We start from the raw sequence: 27,074 nt of genomic DNA, 5'->3' as shown, positions 1-27,074 counted from the left end.
GGATGGAGAGCATTATCCCTGCCAGCTGCTGAAGAGCCCCCTCACATCATGCCAGCCTGCCTCACCCCTGCTGCCGGAAGGCAGGGCGTGCCCGTGTCTCCAGGTTTTCCCAGAACCCACGGCAGGGCCCTGGGACCCAGCAGCCAGGATGTCCCACGTGGAGCCCCATAGCTCGTCACAAAATCGATAATGTCAGGAACTTTGAGGACCCCAGGCCACCATCCCTGCCGTCCCCTTGGCCCTGGAAATCCCCTAACTGCCGGCCTTTATTTAGAGCTTGCTTCTCTTCCTGGAAAGGTCTGAGGTTCTTTAATGATACTTCGGCTTCACATTTGCAGGATGAGAAGCCTACAGCTCATTGTGGTTGAGAGTCCGGGCCTTGGAATCCACTGTGTGACCACTGGGGGCAAGTGACTTAACCTTCCCAGCAGCGCCACGAAGGACTCAAATTTCGAATCCGGCCCAGCAGTGCGGTGCCAGGGCCACACAGTCTAGGCCTTGCTCCTGCAGCTTCCTGGCTGGGAGGTTATGAGCGTTTGCTTTCTCTGAGTCCTGGTTTCCCCAGGACGATGCAGTTAGGATCCCCTGGGAGGGAGGACATGGGAACGCACGTGGAGGTGGGGCGTGGGGAGGGGGCTGCTGTCATCAGAAGAAGACCCTCCTTCCCCCATGGAGCCAGTGACAGGGCCAGCCTGTAATGTGCCCTTGCCCCCTGTTGGCTAGCTCAGAACTTATTAAAAGGTATCAGCCCTCAGTTTCGTGGCCTTTGAGCCAAAAAAGCCAAGCGACCCTCTCCTTAAACATAGGAGATGGCGAAGGACAGATGCTTGGAAGGGCCCAGGATGTAAGTGGGACCACCGGGGAGCAGACCCAAGGCTGGTCTGTCAGTTCTCTCCAACCCTGTCCCACCTCCGAGCCTCCCTGTCACCTCTACCCAGACACGCTCCTTTCCTCTTTGGCTGGGAGACCCTGCTGGGTGCTACAGTGGCACCAGTAGGGCCTTCCCATCAGGCAGACAAGGTCTCAAACCCCAGCTCTGCCACTTCTCACGGACTCAGTGTAGCCTCTCAGTTTTTCCATCTGTGAAATGGACTCAGAAAACTTTTTGGGAAAGTTGGTGCAAGAAGCAGACAGGGTACCAGGCTCACAGTACAGCCCAACCCCACTCCCAAGTTGAAGACCCTCTGGTTTCCCTCCTGCCAGCTGGCCCTGAGGGTGAGCCCTTAATGAGAAGGGAGGACCCAGTCCAAGCAGATAAGCATGAAGACGCAGGACTGTCTGGACGTGAGAGGCCCTGGAACTCAGTGAGAGCTCCTGGATGCTGTGCCAACGTATCAAGGCAGAGGCAGTAGGGGAAATAACAACCACGGCTAACACAGTCCTTCCACAAATATTTCCTTCCACATGCATTCATTGGGGGTCCACTTCAGTTGGACCCGTTGGGGACTGTTCTGATGAGTGCTGGGGGTATAGCGCTGAGCTTGCATGAAAGCAGGGGCTGGCAGATAATCGGCAAATAAATATATAATATAATGTCAGGTGATAGCTCTCCAAAGGGCCGGGAAGAAAACTAAAGCCAGGGGTGGGGTGAGGGGAGTGGCAGGGGGCATGATATCTCAGAGAGGTGGTCGGAGACCTGAACACAGAAGTGGGTGAAGATGTGGGGGACTCTCACTCCAAGCAGAGGAAATGGCCAGACCCTGGGGTAAGAGTGTCAGGGGCAGTTCAAAGAAAAGGCCAATAGGTCTGGGGCGGGGTGGGGGTGGGGGGCTTGGGAGTGGGGAGAGGAGAGGGAGGGAGATGAGATGAGGGGGCCCAGACCACGCAGGAGGGCCTTGAAAGCTGTGCTGAGGGCTGAGGGCGCTTAGCTTTACGGAGCGCTTTCTCTGGCCCTGTTCTAAGTTCTACCCATATTAGCTCACTAATTCTCCCACCAGCCCTCCAGGGACTCTCCTTCTGATTACAGATGAGGAAACTGAGGCACTGAGAAGTAAAGTCACCTGCCGAGGGTCACCCAGCTGGTAAATGGGGAGCTGGGATTTGGACCCAGGCAGGCTTATCTGTCCTCATCTGAGAAACCAGCCAGGATGCTCCAAAGTGGACTCAAGCCCACGTTGGTCTGTGTTCTGGAGGGGAGCCATGTGGGGTTGGGAGAGGGTCCGAGCCTGGGGTCAGGTTCCACCCCGGTTCAGAGCCCCAAGAGGAAAAAGACACCGTGGGCCCCCCATGGGCCCCATCTGGCCATGGACAGCAGGGTTTAACTAGAAAATCAGAACCTGGAGAAGAGAATTTGCAAGCTCACACCGCTGGGGGTGCTGGATGTCTCTGTGCCTTGGTACATGCAGTCGTGTCGCCTGCCCTTCCTCCTAGTGTCTGCCAGGCAAACTCCTCTTCATCCTTCCTGGGCCAGCTCAGTTGGGCCCTCCTCTGAAAAGGCTTTTCTGATTCTGCTGAGCAGACAGCTCCCTCCTCCAGCCCCACTTTACCCGCTTCTAGCTTTTAGATCTTTGAGTTTTGATTCTTCCTTTATGTGCCTGGCTCCTGGGCTTGGCCCGGCCCTGGGCGTGGCAGGGCCAGAAAGAGTGAGTGGGGAGGATCTGCTGGCCTTGTCCTCCCCAGAAGGGAGCAAGCTGACCGCCGGGTGCCCACTGTCTCTCTCCTGTGCCCACGGCCATGCTCCCTCCTGCTGACTGTCCTCCCCACAGGCTGACTTGGGCCAGGTGCTGTCAGTGACTACCTAGCCCCTTCTTTACATGGAGCGATGGGTCACCTCTGGAACCAGGGGATTCCTGCCGCTGCTGGAACAGGGCAGTGCAGGGGACTAGTGCGCTGGGCTGTGTCAGGAGCTTCTCCACTGACCTCTGACCCTGCAGCCAGGAGGGCCTCCTCCACACCTCCACATGTCTGTCTAAAATTCCCACAACAGACTCAAAATCACTGGCCCCAAACCCTCCCAGGTCTCCCCCAGCTCTGTAGGCCAAACCAGCCACTCAGGCCAAAAGTCTGAGCCATCCTGGATGTCTCTTTTCCCTTCCTCCACATCTGATGGTTCTGCCAGACCCAAGGGCCCCACTCGTATCCTGAAATCCATCTGCTTGCCTCCATCCTTGCCCCCAACACCCTAGTGGAGTCCCAGTGTCTCTGGCCTCAAAGATGGCAGCCAGGTCTTCTCTGGCTTCCCCGTGTCTACTCTGCCCCTCTTCGGGCGATTCTGCACACAGCAGCGGGGGAGCCTTTCATGTCACTGTCCTGCTTTGACCTGCAGTGGCTCCCACACTCCCCTGGCCCATGGGGCCCTCTATGAAGTGGCCACTGTGACCTTTTGCTCTTCTCTTGGACCATTCTCCTGCCTGTCCATCCAGCCCCAGCCATGCTGACCATCCTTCTGACCCTCCCACTCTCCAAGCTCACTCCCACCTCAGCACCCTTTCCATAGCTCCTCCTGTTCCCCGAAACTGTCGGTCAGGTCATTGCTCAGATGTCACCTCCTCTGAGGGGCCTTCCCTGACCACCTGACTACAAGTGGCACCCTGTCATGCTCTGTCGTGTGGCCCTGCTTTAATTCTCCATCTGACGGTATGTGTGCCCCCCCATGCCCCACCCCAGCCCCACGAGAGCAGGGACATGGCCATCCCAGCCCCTAGCACAGGGCTGGGTACAAAGTCACTGTTGGCAGAACAAGACAAAGAGCCAGATGGGGCTCGAATGTGCTTTGCTGCCATGCCAGGAATGTACAAAGGCTGGCTGGCACTCTTTGACCCAGAAATCTCACGTCTAGGGTTTTACCCTAGGGAGGGCATGAGACAGATGTGCACGGAGTATGTTCCAGATGTTCACTGCAGTGTTGTCTGTCCTCGTGAAGAACTGGCAACAACCTAGGTGTCCATCGGTAGGGGAATGGCTCAAATCAGGTACAGCACAGCCAAAGGGGGGAAGGTTGTGCAGCCACTAAACGGGAGATGATAGGTCTGTTTGCATTGTGTCACCAAGGGAAGGAAGCAGAGCCCAGTGCTGGAGACACATTTATTGTAGAGGAATCCCCGCAGTGTTGGAGTGCTGGTTGCACTTAAACATCTGCCCTGACATTCTCCCAGTCCCTTGTCACTCCCCCTTGCATGCTACCTTCTTGCCTCCATGCCTTTGCTTGTTTAATTCACAAAATGAGGGAAATGGATTGGGAGGGTGGGAGCTGCCAGGCTAATCCTACTCTGACCCTGACCTGTGAGAAAGCGAGGTCCAGGGAGGGAAGCACCTGGCCCAGGCTCACACCACCTGGAGGCACAGCCAGAATAGGGCCCAGGTCCCCCTCCCACCAAGCCCCACCTCCTGTTCTCAGCTGGTTCTGGGGGCACAGCCTGGTGCATCCTGAGCTTCACTGTGAAACCCTTAAGGTAAGTCCCTTCTTTCAGAACCTCAGTTTCCTCATCTGTAAAATGGGCCTATATCCCCCCCACCTCCCTTATAAACTGTGGAGATGATGAAAGTTTGGATAAGGATGAGCATTACCCTTTATTGAGTGCTTAAGACTCACCCACCTGGTCCTGCCCTAAGGCCCTGATGCACCTTATCACATCTAATCCATACGACCACCCTATGAGGAAGCGACTCCCAGAGGGGCGTAGTAACTAGCTCAGTGTCACCCTTCTACTAAGCAGCAGAGTCTGGAAACCTAGGTGGTCAATTTCAGCCCCATCACACTATAACTAGAAAAGGACCACAGTGCATGTGTGCAAATGGGCCCCCATAGCTCCCGGAATCCTGGAACTCCCAGAACCCCTGGGGTCCCAGAGAGCTGGGGAAGTGGTGGTGGTGTAACTGGACCTGAACTCACCTGTTGACTGGTGGTCCAGGGGCCCGATCCACCACTCCTAGACGCGCCCCGCCCCACTGCAGCCTGCCCTCCACACCCACTGAATCAGAGATCCAGGGAGCCTGGTGCCTGCAGCTGCCTGGGTAGGGCCTGACCTCCCTGTAATTAAGGCAGCGGGAGGCTGGGAGCTGGGATCTGTCATCCAAGGAGGGGTGGTGAAGGGTGACAGAGGAGGGCCAACTCTGTCAGGCTGGGCCAACCACGTCAGCAGCCACTGGCTGCTCTGGGAGCAGCTGGGCAGCAGTGGGTCGCTGGGAGGGGGCCAGGTGGGTATTTCCCTCCCTGCCACCCCTGGCCTGGGCCCTCCTGCCAGCCTCCTGGCTTATCTCTCTGTCTCCCATCTCTCTCCTCATTTTTTTTTTATTTTGATTTATTTTTGGCCGCGTTGGGTCTTCGTTGCTGTGCACGACCTTTCTCTAGTTGCGGCGAGCGGGGGCTACTCTTTCGTTGCGGTGCACGGGCTTCTCACTGAGGCGGCTTTTCTTTGTTGCGGAGCACGGGCTGTAGGCGTGCGGTCTTCAGTAGTTGTGGCACATGGGCTCACTAGTTGTGGCTTGCAGGCTCTAGAGCACAGGCTCAGTAGTTGTGGCGCACGGGCTTAGTTGCTCTGTGGCATGTGGGATCTTCCCGGACCAGGGCTCGAACCCGTGTCCCCTGCATTGGCAGGAGGATTCTTAACCACTGTGCCACCAGGGAAGTTCCCTCCTCATTTTTAAAAAAAATTTTTATTGACAGATACTCAATTTTTTTTTTTGGCTGCACCCCACGGTATGCAGCATCTTAGTTTCCCCAACTGGGTATCGAACCTGTGCCCCTTACAGTGGAACCGCGGAATCCTAACCACTGGACCACCAGGGAATTCCCCCATCTCTGTCCTCTTGATGTCCCCTCTGCCTCAGCCGCAGATCCGTCTCCAAAAATCTGGTCACGGAGGCTCAGCTTCTAATGTTCCAGTGATTTTGCGGGGAGCAGAAAGTTTTCTCCTGCTGTAAGTGCAGAGAGGTAAGGAGCGTCCTGGGAAGGGGCCTTTGCAGGGATACCCAGGCATCCATTGGAATGCAGCCCATTCTCCGGAGTAGAGGGCTTCTGAAGCTGCTTGGAGCTCCCTGGACCAAACCCACACTCCCAGGCCTTCATTCCAGGTGCTCTTGCTCCAGCCCCAATCGGCTCATCTGCCCTGACATCCTCCCAGCTGTCTGTCATTCCCATTGCGTGCTGCCTTCCTGCCTCCGTGCCTTTGCCTGTGCCATTCCCTCTGCCTGGGATGCCCGCACCTACCCCAGCTCATCCATCCAAATCCTGCTCTTCTCTCTCTGTCCAGTTCAGTTGCCTCCTCACCCAGGCAGCCTCCCCTGATTGGACCCAAAAGACACACTCCCTCTCCTGCAAGCCCGGGGCCCTGTTCTGTATTCTGGGTCTGATGTGTATTGAATTACTGCATCTTTGTCTTCCCCCAGCACTGGCCCCACCCCTACCCCCAGCACCAAGGGTGTGACCTCGCTGGGGTCCAGGCCTGGTCTGGAGGCCACTCACAAGCCTCGAACAAGCCACTTCCCCTCTCTAAGCAGCCTTGCCCTCATCTGCAAAACAGGACAGGCAGGGTTTCTGCCAGAGGGGTCACTGAGGAGTGACTGAGACCATGTGGGAAATGCTCGGAATGGTGCCTGGCTCTGGTGGCCACTTAGTGAGTGGTACCCAGCGTTATCATAGCTGTTCCTGCAGAGGCCACGTGTCCCTCTCCCCTGGGGACTTGACAGCCTCCCCAGTCCAGTCCTGCCCGAGCATCCGCCCTCTTACACAGTAGCCAGAGAGGCCTTTCTAAAGAACAACCGGGAATGTGTCACTCCCGTGGGTCAGCCCCTGGGTCAAACCTGAGAACCACACCCCCATGAGACCCTGCCCGACCCGCCGCTGCTTCTCTCCATGGTTCTGTCTCTCTGCACCACCTGTGCCGTGACCGCAGCTCCAACCAGCTGGAACTTATTTGGGGGTCACTAAACACCCCAAGTACCCTCTCAATTTGAAGCTTCTGCACAGGCCACTCCCTCCACCTGGCACACTCCCTCCTTTGTCACCTGGCTAGCTCCTACTCATCCATAAGGTCCCAGCTTAGGGGCCTATTCCTCCAGGAAGCCTTCCCTGACCGCCTCCCCCATCCAGGTGAGCCAGCCCTTCTTTATGCTCCTACAGCACTTACCACACACAATGCGCTGCACTAACCTGTTTACCTGTGAGCTCCAAGAGACCAGACACTGCTGCTTGCTCCCCACTGCAAACCCAGCACCTGGCATGGTGTCTGGCGCCCAGTAGATGTTCCAGAAAAATTTTTAGTGTCTGACTGAATGGATGGATGAGTCAATTTCTGCATCCCCCACACCGCAGGAAATGTCTGTAGAACAGATTTGAGTGGGAGGTTCCAGCAAAGCCTGGGAGAAGCCCCTGGGGTTTGGGCGCTGGGCGGTGAACAGAGCGGACCCCGCATGCCCTCCCACGGGTGGGTCAGCCTCCCCACTTCCCACAGACGCCTGGGCCCCAGAGCCAGCTTCCAGATGCTCAGCCCAGGCTCAGCCTTACCTCTTAGCTTTTCCATCTGCACAGCGGGGCCAGATCCCCACAGCCAGCGTCGCAGGCAGCCAGGCCAATCGTCCTGGCGTCTTCCTATTTTAGACATCTCGCTGCCTCGGTCCCTTCTAATGTTTCCAGCCGGGCTGCGGGGGGAGGAAAAAGAGGTTACTGCTACTTTAAATGTACTGTATGAAGGCGAGGGCTGGAAAGGGGCCTGCTTGCAGGAATACCCAGTCATCTAGTTGGAAAAGCCGCCAGATGGAATACAAAAGGAGAAACCCAGACGCTCATGGAGACAGCCTCGGTTCATAAATCAGGCGGGGCCAGGGGCTGGGGGCGCACACGCCATGGAGCCCGACTCCCTCCTGGACCAAGACGACTCCTCCGGTAAGACAAGCGCCGGCAAAGTGGCAGAGTTGGGGATTCAGCCGCTGCTCAGGCAGACTTTTCTCTGTTGGCTGCCGGAATCCGAGTTAAAGCGGGGAGGAAGATGGGCACTGCCTGGTCTTGGGACCTGGGGGTCCTGGGTGCCGGGAATTATGGCACAGAGTTGAAGGGTTCAGGAGCGGGGCTTGGGGCAGCCCCTTGGACCGGGCATTGGCAGTGTTGGGGGAGGGAGAGGTAGTTTCGGTGGCTTCTGTTTTGCTCCTGGACAAGAAGGAAAGGAAGGAAGTTTGCAGCCCCCCGCCTGTCTGCCTCACTCGCTGTCCCCAGGCCTGCCGGGTGCCGTGGGGAGTTTGATTAGTGAGATCCTGCAGATAAATATAGATGGACCAGGCAACAGGAACGCAGTCTGTAATTAAAGCCCAGCTGTAAGCACTCCCGGCTTTGCAGGGCCCCAGGGGCTGCCCCCGGGGAGCTGCCCCTGACGCAGGCTCCCTGCAAACCCCGGGAAGATTGTTAGGGAAAAGTTGCTTGGGACAGAGCAACTTGTCTGGAGCCCACGGCAGGGGCTTGTAAGGCTCGGAATGGCTCGGCCGGGGCAGTTTCTGCAGGCTTGGGGCTCCAGGGGTGCAGGGAACTAAGACCCCATTGCTCAGCCCAGCCAGGCTGTGTACCTTTGGCTAGGACGCCTGGGGCGCTCTGGCCATCTCTGTGTTGTGCAAAGGAGAGAGGCAGGAGGGGAGGAGGGACTGGAGGGGGCGCCCTGGGGGGCCAGCAGGTTTTAGGGCTCAGTAGGGAGAGGGCTCTTTTGGCCTCAGAGAGGAGGGCTAGTCAAGGGAGGCCTCACCCCAGCTTGGATCTGCCTTTTGGGGGCCCAGACCCTCCTGGGACCATGGTCCCTGCTAAGAAAACTATTTTCTTCTCCCTCTGGACCCCCAAGCCCCACCGCAGCCAGGCCTGGCCGCCGGGCACAGATTCAAGGCCAAATTACCTCCCTCCTGCCAGCTTCAGCTCTTTCCAGGGAGAGGGGCCCTTTGCCACGTTTGGAGCTGCACCCCTCGGGGGAGCTTGGCAGCCTGCTGGCCTGGCGTCTTAAGACGGTCGAGTGGCCAGTGGACGCATGCCGAGTGACCCCCACGTGCCAGGCTCTGTGTCGGGTCAGGGATGCTGGAATAAAGAACTCAAGCCTCAGAAACAGTTTGTGTTTAGTGAAGGTTGGGAGGAAAGAGAGAGGGAGGGGAGAAAAGGGAGATGGAGGCCCTGGCCCTGGAAGAGCTCCCAGGCTCCAATGGGAGACAGACAAATGATACTGGGCTCAGAGTGATGAGTTCCTGGGGGGAGGTGGGGGCAGACAGTCTGGGGTGTGCGACACGCCTGCTGGTCTCCAGAGATGTTCACCTGAAGCTTGGCACAGGGATGCTACCCCATGGAGGGCACAGACCCTTGTCTGGGGGACCAACCCAGAGCCAAGCAAGGCTCCAGATCCCCTGGGGCTCCATTTCCCCACCTGGCACCCAGTGGTCTCTCGGGAACCCACAGTCCCAACCTGCTGTCCCCTGGGTTTGCTAGTGGCAGGCTTGGGGCAGGGTAAGCCCAGGGGCCCCGGAAACGGAGGCCGCTTGCCCCCTAACTGAAGGGCCCATGCCCCATCAGATCCTTGTCTTCTCCTGTGGCTGGCCTTCTGGAAGCTGGTCAGGCAGTGAGGAGCCTGGAAACTGAGAGGAAGAGGACAAGGGACAGGGGAGGGTTCCTTAGGAAAGGGGCAGACAGGAATGGAAGGGAGCCCAGGAAGTCCTTGGGAATGTCCCCACGCTGAAGGGGCCGTCCTGGACAAGGGACAACTGTGGCCTCAGAGTCACTTCCTCTCTAAGCCCAGGTCCTGCATTTGTTCATCTAACAAAGACTACTTTCAGGTCCTGGACTAAGTTTTGTGGTTGGAGAGGTAAGTCAAACCTTGTCTCTGCCTTTGTGACACTCCCAGGCTAGTCTGGGAGAGAGAAGTAAGTGCTCTCTGATGGGGAAGGCCAGGACCCGTGGAACCCCTAACCCCACATGTGGAGTCCAGGAAGGTTTCCCGGAGGAGGTGACTCCTCCACCGAAGAAGAGGATGACTCTCTTTTCTGAAACAATTTCTTCAGCTGGCTTCTGGGCTAGGCCACTCTCCTGATTTTCTCCCATCTATTCTCAGTCTCTTTTTCTGGTTCCTTCTCTTGGACCCCTCCCGCTACCTGTTACCCACATGGTCCTATCACCAAGGTCAGCATCTTCTGCCTCCCTCCATGATCTGACTCTTCTGCCCTCACCCCCTCCCTCTATAGGCTCCAGCCATAGTGATCTGACCTTCCCCACACTCAGCAAGCTACTTATCAGCCCAGGGCCTTCACACATGTGGTTTCCTTGCCTCTTGCTCTCAGTCTTCACTGAGCTAATCCCTCCTCCTCCTCCCAGTCTCCACTGAAAGTCATTTCCTCAGAGAAGCTTTCCCTAGGTCATGCTCCCCCAGTCCATCAGGTTAGATCCCACTCTTCTACTCTCTCCTTTCCTTGATAGGACCTGTTCCTAGTTGCACTACACATTATGGTATGTGCATGTGTTTAACCTCTGTATCCCCCACTAACCTCTAAGCTCCCTGACAGCCATTATCCCCAGAGCATAGCTCTCTGCCTGGCCTGTAGTAAGCATCCAACAGATACTTGTGAATGAGTGACTGGACGATTCGGTTGGCCTAGCCAAAGAGGTGAGGAAAGGCACTCCAGGCAGAGAGAACAGCAGGTGCAAAGGCACGGAGGGTGGAGAAACTTCCAATGAGGGTGATGCTTCTGGTCAGGGGTTGGCAAGCTGAGCTCCTTAGGGGGCCCAGGAGCCTCTATGGGGACAGGGTTGGGAGAGGCACAGCTGGGGTTGGGGCTCTGGGCCTCCCTTCCCTGCTTCAAGCAGGGCAAGACTCCCTTCCGTCGGGTGGATATCCTGAGCTCTAATTCCATTCATCAGGTGCTCAGGGGCTGAAAGGAGTTTGGCTACGTCCCCAGCCACTGACAATGATGTTCTGGAGGCCTCCGGCACATTCAGGGCATCTTAGAAGACAGGGCTGAGTAGAGCCCCATAGGGGGTCCTGAGATGAGGGACCCTTAGAGCAAGGCCAGCGAGGGCTCAGACCACAGCTGGGGGGAATGGCAAACACAGGAGCAGGGGTTTCTTTTACACAACATTCACAGGAAGACAAGGAGGAGGGAGCTTGGAGACTGTGCACTAACCCTAGCAGAGCCCGTCATGGAGGGGCTTCAGTTTCCCCACGTGTAAGTACATTGGGGCGAGGGCCAGACAAGATCTGACTGACCCCCTCTGGCATGGGCTCTTCAGAAAGGCCAGCCCAGAGAATCACTTCCTTCCTGTGTGTCTGTGATTGCTGAGGGAGGGGACAAGCTGATCAACTGCTCGCTGACCTGACTCCCACTTGAGACCCTGAGAGCCTTGCGAGTAGGGGCTGCGTCTTGTTTGCTGCAGTATCTCTAGGGTCCTGCACGGTGCCTGGCCCTCAGGAGATGCTCAATACACACCATTGGATGAATGAATGAATGAGTGAATGGTGAATGGCACCAGCTGGATCCCACCCTTAACTTACTCGTGCCCTCAGGCATCCTCTTCCTCTCCGGACCTCTGTTTCCTGAGCTGTCCGATGAGGGTCCTGCACTCCACACCCCTGAATATACCCCAGCTCTGACCATCTAAGATTCTAAATCCGACTCAGCACTTGGCACTGTCTTCCCTTCCTGTGGCCTGAGCCTCAGCCCGGCTCCCTCAGCCATCGGGTGGCCTGGACCAAGTCCCTGCTCCTTGTTCAGACTCAGCTTCTTTGCCTGACAAACGGGCGGACTCAGGCCTGCCCTGCCTGCTTCCCGGGTTGGCTGGGGTCTCCAGAGGAGTAATGAGATACAACTATGGGAGGCTGGACACCTGTTGGGGGGAGTTCATGATTCTTCGGTGAGGGAGTTGGGCTCAGACGACCAGGATAAAAGCTCCAGAAGGGGCTGGTTGCGTTGGAAACCCTGGGGGCGGAACCGGCAGCTCAGAACCTTCAGTTTCTTCCCATGATACCAGCACAGGACATCAGCTCCAGCTGGGGGCCCTGTAGGGAGGCAGATGCGGTGATTTTGTAAACTTCCAGGTGCTGCACGTCAAAGAACCAGTGCTATTTACTGAGCACCTACTCCAGGCCAGGCCCCACACTCTGCCTACTTGAATCCTCAACAAACCTGGTAAGCTGCTGTTATAGCTCCATTTTCCAGATGAGGAAACTGAGGCTCAGGGAAGGTAAGTGACACCAAGACCTTACGAGAGGTCAGTGATTTAACCCAGGTTGCGACAGAGCCCGGGGGCTTCATTTTGCTGCACTTTCCGAGAGCTGTCCCTGCACCACAGCTGCTGTCTAAAATACCGTCTCGCTAGGAGTGTTTGTTGGAGCAGTTCAGGAGACGAGCAGGACAGGGCAGGAGCCACGACTGACGGTGATGTCATGTCAGCTGGGGACACTGAGTGCAGAAGCCACTGTAACGGGAAAGGGTCCGTCTAAAGAGAGGGCTATTTTGGGCTGGAAGCTGTCAGGGGGCCTGATGTCACCACTCCCTGGCCCTTCCCCCGTGAGAGGGGGAAGCTGAAGATGTCATAAGCGGCTTGCCTCAGCTGGTAACAAATAGAAAATAACCATAAAACAGCAACTATTTGGCAGGCCACGTGCCTCACATTCATCATCTCGCTTCCCCTTTCCCCCACCCTGTAAGGCTGGTGTTTTCATTCTCATGTTCAAGATGAGGAAACAAGTTCAGAGAGGCTGGGTGACTCACCCAAAGTCACACAGGGAGCGAAGTCACACAGGGAGGGTTATGTCGGTTTGTGCCATCTGGAGCCCGAGCTCTGAACCAGTGCCCACTAGGCCCTTCTCTGAGGCTGTGCTGTGTGGATGGATCAGGCCTCCGCTGCCTCCTCAGGGCCAAGAGCCTGGGGCCTCCTCTTCTCTCTGCCGCTGAGCTAACTCAGCAGCAAAACTCAGTTTCTCCATCTGTGAGACGGAGGTAATGATGGACGCCCAGCCTACCTGGGGTGGGGAAGGGATGCCAAATCCAGATTCCTTCCATCTTGCTCTAGGACTTTGCTGTGGACCAGCTGGCTGGGCCTCTGGGGACGGAAGGAACAGGAAAGGCCACAGCCCCAGTTTAGGTCAGGTCACAGGTGAAGGAATCAGGTCAGAGAGGCAAAGCAGGGACCCCGCTTACTGAGCTCTTACTATGTGCCCAGCTGTGTGCTAAGTGTTCCACATGGAGCTGTGGGCTCTTCACAGCGGAAGGAATGGCCCCATGGCTCAGTTGAGACAGTTGAGGCCCAAGACCACAAGCTAGTGGGGCCACCCATGATTCAAACCCAGGACTCTCAGACGCCTGTGCTTCTGCACACCCTGGGCTGCCCCTTGGGTATCCTGACCCCCCAGCCTTTCCCTGTGCCCAGGAGAGCCTCAGTCCTGCTGGCTGGCCTTGCCTGGGCCTCTGAACTTCCCCAGCTGGGCAGGTGGACGAGGGGTGGAGCCCCCACTTCTTGCCCCACGGGACTCTGGGATGAGGCGAAATCAGGAAGAAGAGTCAATAAAGAACAATGAGGCCGGACGGGGAGGGGCTTAAATCATGATTGTTCCCAAGCCAGAGCAGCTGGCTGCACAAGAAGGCCAGGGAGTGAGGCCTGGGGAAGATGGGAGGGTGGCCCCTGTGCCTGCATCGCCCCCAGCAGAGCAGGAGGAAGCTCAACGAGAGGGGCTCCTGGTGGGAGAAGGAGAGAGCAGCTAACAGGAAGAAAAGGCATTTCACCCTTGTCCTCCTGCACGGGCCTGGGCTTCCATCCTGCTGCACCTCCCCGGGGTCTGGGCCACATGGCTCTCTGCGCCTCCCATCGGAGGACTGGGGACAGCAGTAGCCACCTCCCAGATCATTCCTTTTTATATTGTCCTGGACGGTGGCTGCCTGGAGCCAGCCCCTCCCTCGAGGTTGCCTTGTGGTACCTAGTTGCAGATCTTTGTTGAATCACTCAGCAGCAGGGACTGGTTCCCCTAAGCTTTCCTACCACCTGATGTATTTCCTGGCATGTGTTAATCCCCATTTTATAGATGAAGAAACTGAGGCACAAGGAGGCGAGGTCACTAACCCAAATCTCAGTCCTGTGAGTGATGGGGCCTAACTCACACCCAGGCTCCTGGACCACTGCTCTGGTCCCCCTTAGGCCAAGAAGGCTGGTGGGCCTTTTCCATGAGGCCCAATGTGTCTCAGCACCTTCTCACTGGCTGGCCTCCCTGGGCCAACCACTGGGCACTCAGAGTCCAGCCCTTTGTTCCCACTGCCCAGCTCGTTCCTTCTACTGGGTGGATGTGCCCTGGGCTGCTGACTACACCCCAGGCCTTCGGAAGCTAGAGCTATGCCCCTCCCAGAGGGGGTTCCTCCCAAGAGGTCACCTCAGAAGCCTGGGGAGACTGGAGCAAACAGAAAATGGCCCCAAATGTGAGGAGGTCCAAGGGAGAGGGCCTTTGGGGGTCCTCCTGCCCATCCCCTATTACACAATGAGAAGATGGGGACCTGAGAGAGGAGGAACCAGAACCACTCAAGGGCCATTCTACTTCCTAACTGGTCCTGAGCTCTGCCCTGACTCTCCATCTCCCAGCCCCCATCTCAGGCCATGCCCCACCTTGGACTGCTAGACAACTACCTCACCTCTCTTGGGGATCCCTGTCTCCGCCTATCCCCCAAACTCATCCTCTGTGTGCAGCTAAAGGGGCCACTCTCAGGCATCTTAAAGTCCCACAGGGCACCCCAGTGCAGCAGGAGAGAGTCTAAACTCATTACCACGGTGTCAAGGCAGTGCACCATGTGACTCCTGGATGACACCTCTGCCCTTGTCTCCAGCACACCCCTTCTTTCTCTCTATCCCAGCATGACCAATTAATCTCTGTCTTGAACGTGCCATCCTCAACTTTGCACTTGCTAATCCCCCCTGCCTGGAATACTCTCCCATCTCAGCTCCCCCCACGACTCCTTCCCCAACCTGGCCACTCCTGCTCAGCCTGCAGTCTCAACTTGGGTGTCACCTCCTCCAGGAAGCCTTCCCTGACTACCTTTTTGAGCTCCCAGGCACCCTGGGTTTCCTGCTAGCCTGCCACATGCCAATGAGTACAGTGCATTTGCTTCCCTGCCTGTCTTCATCTCTGGACTGTGAGCTGTTCCATGTGCCACATTGAAAAGTTGGAGGCTGAGAGGGTGGGCTGAGGAAAGAGGTCCGTGTGACCTGGTCTCTGGCCTGTGTGGCAGGACTGTTGGTGTCCACACTGAGAGGGGGACATGGGTGGAAGAGCATATTCTGGGTGGGAGGGGGAGTGATGTTCTGGACTTGCTGTGTCTGAAGGGCCTGCAGGGCCATCGAGTGGTTTTCTGTAGAAGAGTCGGTGATGTTCATTCCAGATGTGACCTCCAGAGAGGCCTCAATTCCAGGGTGGAGGATGGCAGCATCTTAGACCTTCCCAGCTGCATCAGGACCATTCCCTTTCCTAGGCTTTTTGAAACCTTTACTCACCTCCCCAGCCAAGGTCCTGCCACGTCCCCCAGGAAGCCAGCCCTGACCACTGGCTGAGGCTGCTCTATTCTCTCCTTGACTGTGCCCTCTTGGTCCTTACCACCTCTAGTCCTAGGACGTCTCACGGGCTATGCCTGGGAAGCCTTCATGTTGGGGCCACACCCCTGTGTCTTCTGTAGACTCCACGCAGCCCCGCACAAAGATTCACACGTTGAGAAGAGGCCCCCTCCCCTGGATGGAGTCAGGTTCCGCAGTCTCAGCCAAGGGATTCTGGGAAAACCAAACAGAAGCCTAGAGAGGCTTCGGGTCAGATTGACACAGGCGAGCAGGGTGGGACGCAGACGAAGGGAGGGGTGCATTTCTGTCCAATCTGGAAGTGTCTGCCCGGATGGCTCGGTCCTCACAACCCCAGGCCTGAGGCACTCCAGCCGGTGACCTACATTGCAGCGCGCCTCTGTGCGTGTGCACGTGTGTGTACATGCACACGAACTCGTGCTGAGGGCACGAGCGCCTGGCCAGTGGGATGGAGCGCCAGCAGGTGGGTCTCTGTCTCGGCTGTGAGCGAGCTCGTGAGGGTGAGGGTGCCCCCCACTCCCATCTCGGGGTACCACAGACTCGGCGCCAGAATGAGGGAGGCTGTGCTCTGGAAAAGCCAGCTCAGGGGACCACAGGTCCTGAAATGGCTGAGGTGCTGGTCCCCTAGCCGCCAACCCACCTCTGCCCAGGGGTCTCTCTCCCTTGACCCAAATTTCAGATAAATGGCCTCCCCCGCCTTTACTAATGGTGGAATGTTCATCATGGAGAAAGAGGGCAGCGGAGGGGCGGGGACCTGGAACACAGCGTGAAGTTGAACCAGGAGGTGGCCAGACAAGTCCGGAGGGAGGGTGGGCTCTGGCCTCCCGAAGCCCAGGCTGCCAAGTTCAGGGTCTGACCCGGGAGCCTCCTGGGGCTGTCCCAGGTCTGTCCCTGATCTCCCTCCTGGTACCTGGTCTCCACACCCCTCCCCCACCAGCCTGCGCGGGACAGTAGAGACCCTTCTCTCCTGGTGGGGCTGTCCTTGACCAAGCGTCTGTGCCAACTTCATGGCCTGGAAGCCAGGGCGCCTAGGAGGGTTCTGGCTCTGAGACCCTTCAGTCTTTTCCTTTGGCCACCCAGTCGGGGTGTCTGTGCCCATCTTCTGGGGCTCCTCTCCCAGTCTGGGCCTCCGACAGCTTCGGGGGGATGGACGGTACCCGCTCAAGTATTGCTGAATCTCTGTCTCTGTCTCTCTGCCTCCCTCCCGCTGGGCCTGCCTGCTCCAGCCCTGCCCCCTCCCCTCCCGCAGAGCTCCCCCCACCCCATTCAGCTGCACAGACCTGGGGGCAGCGAGAGGAGTGAGGCTTCAGCTCCCGAAGGCTCTCCAGGCCCCTCCAGGCCCCTCCAGGCCCCTCCAGGTCCACTGGTGTTGGTGCTTCAGCTCTACCTCCTTCCCTCAGCTCCCCGCTGGGGCCAGGTGGCTCTGGGGTCTGCATCCCCCGCCCTCCGCCTGCCTGGGGACCCCCCTCCCCCTGCTTAGCCCCTCCACCGGGCGCTTCTCCTCCTTCAACGAGCCTGCCATTCCATCCCTTCCACATCTCATCCCCTCAGCGCACCCAGCCTTTGCTCCTTCACAGCCGAGCTCCATCAGGGCAGCCCGGGTCCCTCACCGCCCACGTGCTCCTCAGCACCACCCCCTGCCCCAGACTGCTCTGGCCAAGGCCACCAGAGGAGCCCTAACTGCTGAATGCGGGATGTCAGGCGCAGGCTCCCTGCTCCTCCGGGCTGAGAGACCCTGGTGGGGTGGGCTGGGAGTGGGTGGCTCAGGCCAGGGTCCCTGGACTGGCAGCCCACCTGCATCAGATCCCTGCCACTTACCAGGGAGTATGTGGCTCTGGGAAAATTATGTAACTTCCCCCAGCCTCAGTTTTCCCATCTGTGAGATGGGATGATTACGTTAGCCCTTGTCTCACAAGTTACTAGGAGGAGTAAACAGTTAATGCTTAAAAAACAGTCCGAGACCCTTTCAGGCAGAGTTAACCCTCAGCTGACATTGGTGGTTATTACTGTGATTATTATTGCATTTGTCATTGTTGGAATCTCTCACTACCGGCAAGCATGTGACCCTCATGCCCCTCCCCTCCATCCTTGTCCCTTCTCACTCTTCTGGGAGGCTCCTTTCCTCCTCCTCTAGCCAAGCCACCCAGATGCCCAAGCACGACTCCCTCTCCTTCCACAACCCCCGCCCCTTCCTCACATCTGCGGTCTCCATCTCACCCCTGCCCACATGCGGCCTAGTTCGCACCCCACACCCCAGCCCGTTGCCAGCCCCACCCTGGGCCTCCTGCCTCACCCTCTGCCTCCAGTCCCCACCCCAGACCAGGGGACTCTCTAACAAGTGCTCCCAGCACCCCTCATCCTCCTGTGCTCCCCTGTCACACCCAGGTGTCCGCCTGTCTTGGTGCCTCAGCACTTTTTGCTGATGTTTGTTGAATGAATGACCTGATGCAAGCGGTAAAGAGCTTCTCTGATCAATGCAACACACAGTGGGCATTAAAGAGCGTTGGAAGCCTCCCCCAAGAGTCAGCTCACTTGCCAGGGGTGTCCACTGCCCCCAGGAAGGGGGAGGGGACATGGTCTGATCTCAGTCATCCAGAGAGTTCTAACCCTCCCCCCAGCCTCAGCCCTAGAGATTTGGATTCAATTAGTCTAGAGGGGGATTGGGCATTGGAATGTTAAATTCCTCCCCTCCCTTCCCCCCACCCTACCCCCACCAGGTGATTCTAAGGGACAGCCACTGGATCTGGGGGAGGAGGGTACTGGGGGGGGATGGGGGAGCCGGGATGTCTTTTTTCCCTGCCCATGTTCACTTCTTTTAATTCATGTTGAGCACTTCCTCCAGGCTAGCTGCCTGCCAGGCACTGGAGGCCCAGGGAAGGACAAGGCTGGGTCCCTGTCCTCAGGGAAAAGCTCAGGACAGGGACCCAAAGCTACAGTGACAGCCCAGGGCAGGGAGGCCAGGGGGGTGGTGTGCAGGGGAGGTGCTGAGCTTAAAAGGTAACCAGGGCTTGGCCTGCAGAAGGAGGTAGTTAGCAGGCTGGGGATGGGTCTACTGGAAACTGAGTGATTCAGTGAGGCTGGACCCCAAAATCCAGATGGGAGGAGGTAGGGGAGGAGCCTGGAGAGTTTAGGGGTTCCAGGCTCAGGGGCTTGGGTTTCATCCTGCATCCAGGGAGCCATGAATCGGTCCAAGCAGGGGAGGGATGCATTTGTACTGTCTCCCCTGAATTCCTAAGACCCCAAACCACACCTCTGCTCAACACAGTGCCCCTCCCCTGAGCCAGCTCAGCTAAGTCTGGGTGGCTGTCTACCTGGGGAGGTCACAGCCCCAGTAGGGGAAGCCTACAGGAGGGGGTTGGGAAGCTGGGAAGAGTGCATAGAGAGAGAGAGAGGCCAAGAAGGCCAGGAACCAAGAGGGCAGCAACTTTCCTGCGCCACTGCTCACCTGGGCCTGCCCAGCCTCTGGATTTTTGAACCTCCAGTTTCAGAGGTCTCCCTTCCCCAAGGTCCTCAGCAGCCCAAGCAGTGCAAGTTCAGCTTCTAGGGAGAAGTATGAGGGACACTCTGATCCTCTTCCTCTTGGCCCCAATAGTAGGTGGTTCTGGATCTGAGACTGGCCAGAGATGGGGGGCACCTTAATGAGATAAACCAGCCAGACAGGGAACAAGGGGAGGGAAGGGAAAGTGCACAGCTCATAGAGCTTTCACTCATCTTACAGAGAGGGAAACTGAGGCACAGCGACGTTTGGCAATTTGCCCCTGGTCACGCTGCAAGGAAATGGTAGAGCAGGATTTGAACCCTGGTCTTGCTGGCTCCAAAGCCTGCGTGCATCCCACTCTGTGCCACTGTGAGTCTGCATTGAGCATCCCCAGTTGCCTACTCCTGCGCCAGGAAGAGGCAGGAAAGGCCTGGGTTCTCTATTCACCTGGCCAGTTCATTGCATAGATGTGCAAACTGAGGGCCGAAGCTGGCAGTGGCTGAACAGGGAAGGGAGGAATTGGTATCAGGGAGTCAGAGATGGCTTCTGGGAGGGGGCAGCGGGGGCTGGTGCAGGCAGCAGGGGAGGGTCCCAACAGTAGGAGGGGGTGGAGAGAAATGAGATTTAGATAAGCGCAGGGCAGCAGGGAGGGTGCCCCAGCAAGGGAAACAGCCTGAGCAAGGGTGCAGAGGTGGGAATGAGTGTCCCAAGTCTCCCAGCCTGAAACTTGGGGGTGACCGGCCTGAAGGAAGGCTGAGCCACGGCTGAGGACACAGAGTGAGGGGGCTGTTCCCTCAGGCGAGGTTTCTCAACCTTGGTGCTACTGACACGTGAGGTGGATAACTCTTTGTCGTGGCGACCGACCGACCTGTGCTTCAGAGGATGCTTAGCAGTATCCCTGCCTCTACCCACAGATGCCAGTACCATATCCGCCCCCAACCCCCAGCCCAGTCGTGACAACCAAATATGTCTCCAGACATTGCAAAATGTTCCCTGCGGGATAAAATTGCCCCCGATTAAGAACCACTGTCCCAGAGTAGGCAGGAGCCGAGGAACGGGAGGGACAGGGCCCAAAGCTGCAGTCAGAACTCGCCTGTCCTCCAGCCCCGGTTCCCAGCCTCTCACTGTCCACTCCAAGCCTCATCCTTCAGCTGACCTGGGGCTCCCTGAGCGCCAGGAAAACCTCCACCAACGCGTTGCAGGGCTGAGAGCCGAGCTGAGTGGTGGAACAAAAGAGCTTGTGTTTCGGGATGAAACCTCCCCCTCCCCGCCGCGGTGTGGGGGAGGGGCAGTGATCCGGGCCAAGTGGGGCTGCTCGGGCCGGGGCAGGGGCTTGTCAGAGTCAGGATCTGGATAGAAGGTGCTGGGAGGGGAGGGGGTGGGGAAGCTACCCCACTTTAGCTCCGATTCACAAACAGGCCCTTTTCAGAGCCCCGCCCCCAAATCAAAGCCTCCCAGCCGGTGGGGATGGAGATCTGAACTCATCCTGACCCTTGGTCCTGGGAGTGAAGGGGTCAAGGGCTGCCCTCCTGGCTGGGGCCCAGGCCAGGGTCGGGACAGGCCAGTGCCTCTCTTCCCTGCTGTCCACAGGCTGTGTCTCCGGGGGGAGCCCGGCTGCGTGCTGAGGGAGGACAGTGGTGGGGAGGCGACAAGGGAAAGGAAAGGAAGCCCCATTTCACCGTCTCCTTACCCCCAACTGTGTGCAGCCAGAGGAGCTTCTAAAATGCATGTCCAGCCTCCCCATCTGGCCTGCTTAAACCTGCCACTGACTCCCCGTGACCCTCAGGATCAAGTCCACAGCCCTTGGACAAGCGCTTCAAGGATACTTATCTCACCCCATCTGCCACGGCTCCCAACTCCACCTCTCTTCTGAGCCTGGAATGTCCGTCTCCTCCCCATCGGCAACGGCCCCCAAACTGGGCTAGCTCCTATTCATGCATTAGTGCCCCTTCGGTCACCACTGCCTCCAGGAAGCCTTCCCAGCTCCGGTGAGTGAGTGAGTGCCTGGGGCATTGGTGGGACCAATCACTCCAGGATGCAGCTGTCTCTGTGTGTGAAGTCGGCCCATTCCCCCTGAAGCCTCAGGCCTAGAACAGAAAGCTGATGACTAGTCAGCATTTGTTGAAAGAAGGAGGGAGTGGGAGAGGGATTAAAAAACAAACAAACCAAAAAAACTATGGTTTTAGAAAAGGGAGAGGATGAGAGAGAAAACCAATGAGCAGAGCCTGGGTGAGAGGAATAGCCTGTCCTCTGGCCGATGTACCAGGACGGGCTGACTCCACAGGCCTGTGGGGAGAAGCAGGGAATGTTTCTCTGCATTGAGACTCCCAGAAAACTTCCCCCAGGGCCGGGGGCTTGGGCACAGCCTGGCCTTGCTGACAAGCCCCTTTCAGATTTGTCCCCTGATGCCATCAACAAGGCAGAACAGGTGTTCAGGGGGTTGGGGGGGCTGTCAGGAGGGCATTTTGCTGCCCACCCAGAATTTTGGGTATCACCCGCCATCAGGGGAATCCCAGATTCCTTGGTTCTAAGAACCGCAAGAGCCAAGACACTGTGTCCAGGCCAGTGGGTTTCCAGTTGGGTCAGAGGAGATGCCCAGAGGTTGACATATAGGAGAGACTCCCGCGTCCCCTAACACAGCTCTGCCCAGAGCAGCTTGCTTTCACCTGATGTAAACTCTGGGTTTGCCTGAACTTTTTCATTTGAAATGACGGCTCTGTGGCTCCATCAGTTTACAAAGAACACTCCTCCTTCTTGAACAGATAAGAAGAGCAGGGCTTAGAGAGAAGTGGGGTGACAGAGCCATGTCAACCTCCTGGCCCTTCGCGCTGAACCACAGGGCCCTCTGTTGAAAGCATGAACATATGAGTGAATGAGTAGGAATCTGGAAGTAGACTTTGGTAACATGGGGTGACAGCAAAGGACACTTGATTTCTGGGGCGAGGAACTGCCCCAAAGTGGGAAGGAAAGAGCAGAGCTGGGTGGCTGGTCACTGTGCACTTACTGTAATTACATTATACCCAGCCTGCTTCTGGAGCTGTTCAAAGACACCGTGACGTCCTGGCTTTAGCCAGAATAGCACCAGGTATAGAATCAGAATCTCAGGTTCAAGCCCCAGCTCTTGCACTTACTGTGTTGACCTTGGCCAAATCAACCCCCTCTTGAGACTCAGTTTCTTCCTCAACAAAATGGGACTCACAACACCCCCATGCCAGAGTTGTTGTGAGGGGTAAAAATGAGAGCACAGAGCAGGGGTTGAACAATTTCTGGCGGACTCAGATTCTTCCTTGTATGTGAACTTGAGGAAGTTCACAGTCTAAGGTTCAAATCCCAGTTACGTCCCTTACTAGCGGGGTGACTTGAGGCAAGTTTCGTAACCTCTCTGCCTCAGCTTTCCCATCCATAGAATGGGAATAATAGTAGCACCCATCTGCCTTACGGGATGTAATGAGTTAATACGTGTAAAGCACCTAGAACAGGGCTGCCTAAGGGTTTGTTATCAATATTTGTACTCAAATAACAGCATAGGTCTTGCAGAGAGGTCCCAGAAATTGAATAAAAGAACGAATAAGATAATGAATGCAAGGAAAATTCGGGTGCTCCCAGGGAATGCCTTGTGGTCCTAATTCAGACCTGTCTTCATCCATCAGTGATGTCTTCCAGTGGTTCCTCTTGGCTGGGAGCCACCCCCTCTCCCTGGCTCCCTATCTCTGGTCCTCTCCCCACATTTTTCTGCAAGCACGCAGAGGTAGGATTCCATTTCACCCCTAGATGACTTTGGGTGATAAAGAAGTAACTTCAGCCTCCTTGAATTGATTCTTCTCTCCAGAACATAACAAACCTAGAAATTGGAATTGCCCTGGAGCTGATTATTCTGGAAGGGTACCTCCTGGCATTAAAATTAAATTAGATCAAGGTACCTCTGTTATTAGCAAAATAATTCCCTGCGATTACAGAATGCAGCCATGAATCCTGATGGCAGATGAACTTCAGGTGACTTACTTGAGACAAATAACTGTGCAAAAATCACAGGCTCATCTAATCGCATCTCTATAGCGTCACAGTCAGCTAATTATGCTAATGGCTATAGGAAATCACCTTTTGTGGTCTGGGATTGGGAGGGCTTGAGACAGAAACATGTGTGGCGAATATTACCCGCTCTGAGCTGGAGAGGCTGGGCGCCATGCTTGGTTCCAAAACGTGTCCTTTCTTGGGGAGCTGGTTTGGTTCCTTGTCGACTGGGAGGGAAACCCATTATACAATCAGAATTGCAGCGGCTTCATTATTTATCTCTTTTCAGATCATCTTCATATAAGAAACTGACTTTGTCTAAGTTCCACTGGTGGGCATGATAATTCCAAGTTAAACAATGAAAGCTCAGGACCTTTGTGTCAATTCAATTCAGCAAATGTGCCTCTGTGCCCACTGGGTGCCTGGCACTGATCTAGACATGGGCAACATTCAAGAGTGTGTCTGGTGTCTTCTGAACATGGTCTCTCGTCCCGTCAGACACCTAAAAGAGGCAGTATTGTCCCCATTTTAGAGACAAGGAAACGGAAGCTCAGAGATGAGCAATGACTCACCCAAGGTGCTACTGCTACTGATCAAAGGAGATGACCACTTCCATTCACCCAGAGGGATCTGGGGGGCTTCCTGGAAGCATGGACATGGGGGAGGGAATTGTAGACAGAGGAAACAGCTGAGCAAAAATCCCAGAGGTGGGAGATTAAAGGGCTGGGGGTGTTCAAGGATGGGAGATGAGGTTGGGGGAGTGGCTGAAGATCAGAAAATAGAGGGCTTCAAATGACCAGTTGAGGGTTTGGACAATGGGGAGCCACTGCAGGTGTTTGAGGAAGGGAGGGATGAGAAGGAATCTGAGCAGTACCTGGGCCACAGTGTGGGGGACCCCTTAGTGGGCTGCTGGCAGGGAGGGGGTCAGAAGGGGATGAGGTAAATAACGTACAATTTTTAAGTATAAGTAAGTCCCCAATATAGCATAGGACACAGACGAAAACATTATTCATTGTTTATTTGAAAGTCACATTTAATTGGCTATCTTGTATTTCATCTGGCAATCCTACCCCAGCCTCCCACAGCATCCCCAGCTGGGTTCTGGGCACCAGCTGTTTCCTCTTCCTGGTATGACTTTCCCCACTGGGCATGCAGCCTGGCGAACTCCTATCTACCCTTTGAGGCCCTGCACTCCTGACTACTGCTGTGGCAACATTTATCTCACACTACTGTTGTTACTTTCTTAGGTAATTGTTCTACTATGTAGCTTTCCTCTCAGCAGCCAATCTTACTTCTGGCTGCGTAAATTAAGGCCAGGACTCTCTCTAGATCCTGACGCTCTCCCCGCCCCAAATTGCCTCCAATTTCTGCTTCCGTCTCAGGAGGGGCCGGCCTCTCTGCTGCTCCTAAGACCTTGCCTGCTCCCTACAGAATGGCTTACCTCTCTCACTGACCGCTTCAAGGTCACACTCTCTCCTGGGTCATTCCCACCAGGCACACCCAGCGAGTTCTCCCAGACACAGGGTGGGTTCTCCAGGCAGCAGGAGAACGTATTGGGGTGCTCTGAGATGTATTGGGGTGCAAGAGGTCTACCAGGGCCTGCTGGACAGCTCGGCGCCTATAGAAGGACAGGGCAGGGAGCAGAAGTAGTTGAGCTGCCACACAATCTAAGTGCAGGTCTCAGCCCCCCTGTGTAGGGCCTGGGAAGGCGCTAGAGCAGGCATGGCCCTCTAGAGCTGTCCTGAGTGGTGTCAAGGGGCTGGGACTTTATGTCCCTGGGCTGACTGCCCACTAGGCAGGAGGGAAGGACACCCGGGAAGGGGGTGTCACCTCCAGTATGGTGGCTTATGTCCGCAGAGGACACCCCCAAAGAGGGCTGACAGCTGGGGGCCATCTTGCAGCAGCCTTCCCACATCTGGGGAGTGAGTCCTCTATTCTGGAAGCGGGGACGCGGGCTGCAAATCACAGCGTCCAACCCCACTCCAACCCAAAGCATTCCCTTCGGGCGACCACCCAATCTCTCGTCTTCCTTGCAGCCAAGTCGCTCTGAAGAGCTGTCTGTCCCCCTTCCTCACTCACAGGCACCCCCCTCCTCTGACTGTGCGCTTCGTAGCCTCCAGTCTGTGCCCTTTAAACCCACCTTCAAAGAAAAAGAAAAAAAGGCATTTCCCCTGGCGTTCCAGTGGTTAAGACTCTGGGCTTCCAACGTAGAGGGATCGGTTCGATCCCTGGTCGGGGAACTAAGATCCCACATGCCACGCGGTGCGGCAAAGGAAAACAAACAAACAAACCCATCTTCTTCCTCCAGATAAAGGGATTTTTGTAAAACTCAAGCATTGGCTGTCCCTCCCTTACTTAAGACCTCCCAGGAGCTTGCCTGAAGTCCCCGCTCCTGGGCATGGCATTCGGGGCTCCTCCTGGCCCAGCTCCCTTTTCCTCCTGCCCCCTGTCTCCCAGCTGCTTGATTGGAATCCCTGAGCACGCTGGGCTGGGCTGTTTCACGCTGTCACGCTTTGGAAGGGGCTGTTTCCTCTCCGCCTGGCTAACTTCTCTCTGCTCCTTCAAGACACTCAGAAATCATCTCCTCGGATGACTTTCCTGGAGGCTCCTCTCTGGCCCACAAGGCTGGCATCAGGGACCCCAAAGCCACCCACCAGCTTCCATCAGGAGCGCACGGGGTTGGCACCCAGGGGTGCTCCACAGGCCCCGGGCAGTGTTGTTGCTCATCTCTTCCTCTGCACACGTGAGCGGCCCACTGTTCTGTTTATCTGTGCCCCTAGCACCAAGCCCAGAGCCTGGCACAGAGGGAGTCCCAGTGACATGGACTCTGGCACTCAGGGAAGCCGTGGACAGCTGGTGGGGGGTAGGGGTGGTGGTAGTGTGAGAGAAACTATAAAGGCAAAATCGAAGCATCGGGGACTGATTAAACTCAGGCAGGGCTGTGGCCCCTCACCGAGGCCTGTCCTGGGAACCAGAGCACCGTCCTGTTCAGTGTAATTCACAGTGTCTGACTGCAGCTGCATGCTCTCTGCGTATTTGATTCTCAAACACCTCTGAGCTGGAAGTGCGGTTTACACGTTTTACTGTTTATCCTTCGTGACCCGCAGGGCCCTGCACACACTGGATCGGAGCTTCACTCTGCTTCCTTCCCTCTCCCTTCTTTCATGTCACCCCTGCCTGGGGGTGCCTGTGGGCCTGGGTGTTCATTCTATGATACCTCAGTCACTGTGGTTTTGAATCTCACTTCCATCATCGGGTGAGGGCCCACCGCCCAAAGAAGCGATTAAGTCATTGATTAGTTTGTACGCCTATAAAATGGTGGTGTGGCATTATAGGCTCTAGAGCCCAGGATTGGCAGCCAAACAGACACGGGTTTGAGGACAGGCTCTGTATTCCATGCCATGTGATGTTCTGCCAGTTGTTTAAACTCTCTAAGCATCCTCAGAGGTGGCTGTGAGTATTAAGTGAGAAAACACACGAAGCACCTGGCAAAGCACTCCACACTTGTGTACATATCAATGTGCAGGGATGTAGAAATTTCTGGCAACGGACAGTGTCCAACAATGATAAACAGAGCCCTGCACTGGAGGTGTGCAAGCAGACTCGGATTCACTCATTCATTCAACAAACATCCATGGAGCACCTACTATGGGCTGAGGCCTTTGCTGGGGGTGGGGAGAGATACAACAGTGAATGAAACCGGGCATGATCCCTGTGCTCAGGGACGTCCAGCCCTGGGAGGGCAACACATTCATCCGGTGGTCACACAGTAAATGTCCAGTCACCAACTTCAGTCAACACCCTGGATGTGTAGTGTGCAAAACCCGAAAAGGCTTCCCTAAGGACGTGGCATTGAAGCTGCCAGGGGAAGGAGTAACTGAGGCAAGGATGGGAGGGAACAGAGGAACGTGGTCCAGAGAGGGGAGACTCGTGTGTAAAGCCTGTGTAATGGGAAGGAGCATCGCATATCTGGGGACCTGGAAGCTGGCTGGGGGGCTGAAGGCAGAGAGGGGAGAGGGGAGATGGCAAGGAAGGAGGCTGGAGGGGTGGGCAGGGGTCAGACCACCCAGGGTCTGGTAGGCCACACGA

General features: G+C 56.4%; 1 protein-coding gene across 1 annotated transcript in view; it reads left to right on the top strand.

Annotated features, from left to right (window-relative positions):
• Positions 1 to 7,614: 7,614 nt before the first annotated feature.
• Positions 7,615 to 27,074, top strand: part of DAB2IP (DAB2 interacting protein) — a 196,770-nt gene continuing 177,310 nt past the window's right edge. Inside the window, exon 1 of the mRNA XM_060100781.1 lies at positions 7,615 to 7,822. Coding sequence (XP_059956764.1) covers positions 7,783 to 7,822 — 40 coding nt within the window. The 5' untranslated portion in view covers positions 7,615 to 7,782. The remainder of the gene's footprint in view (positions 7,823 to 27,074) is intronic.

The sequence above is a fragment of the Mesoplodon densirostris genome, chromosome 6, assembly GCF_025265405.1.
Source record: "Mesoplodon densirostris isolate mMesDen1 chromosome 6, mMesDen1 primary haplotype, whole genome shotgun sequence".
NCBI lineage: Eukaryota > Metazoa > Chordata > Mammalia > Artiodactyla > Ziphiidae > Mesoplodon > Mesoplodon densirostris.
Note: the sequence above shows the minus strand (reverse complement) of the source record. Positions and strands in the feature narration are given on the sequence as shown.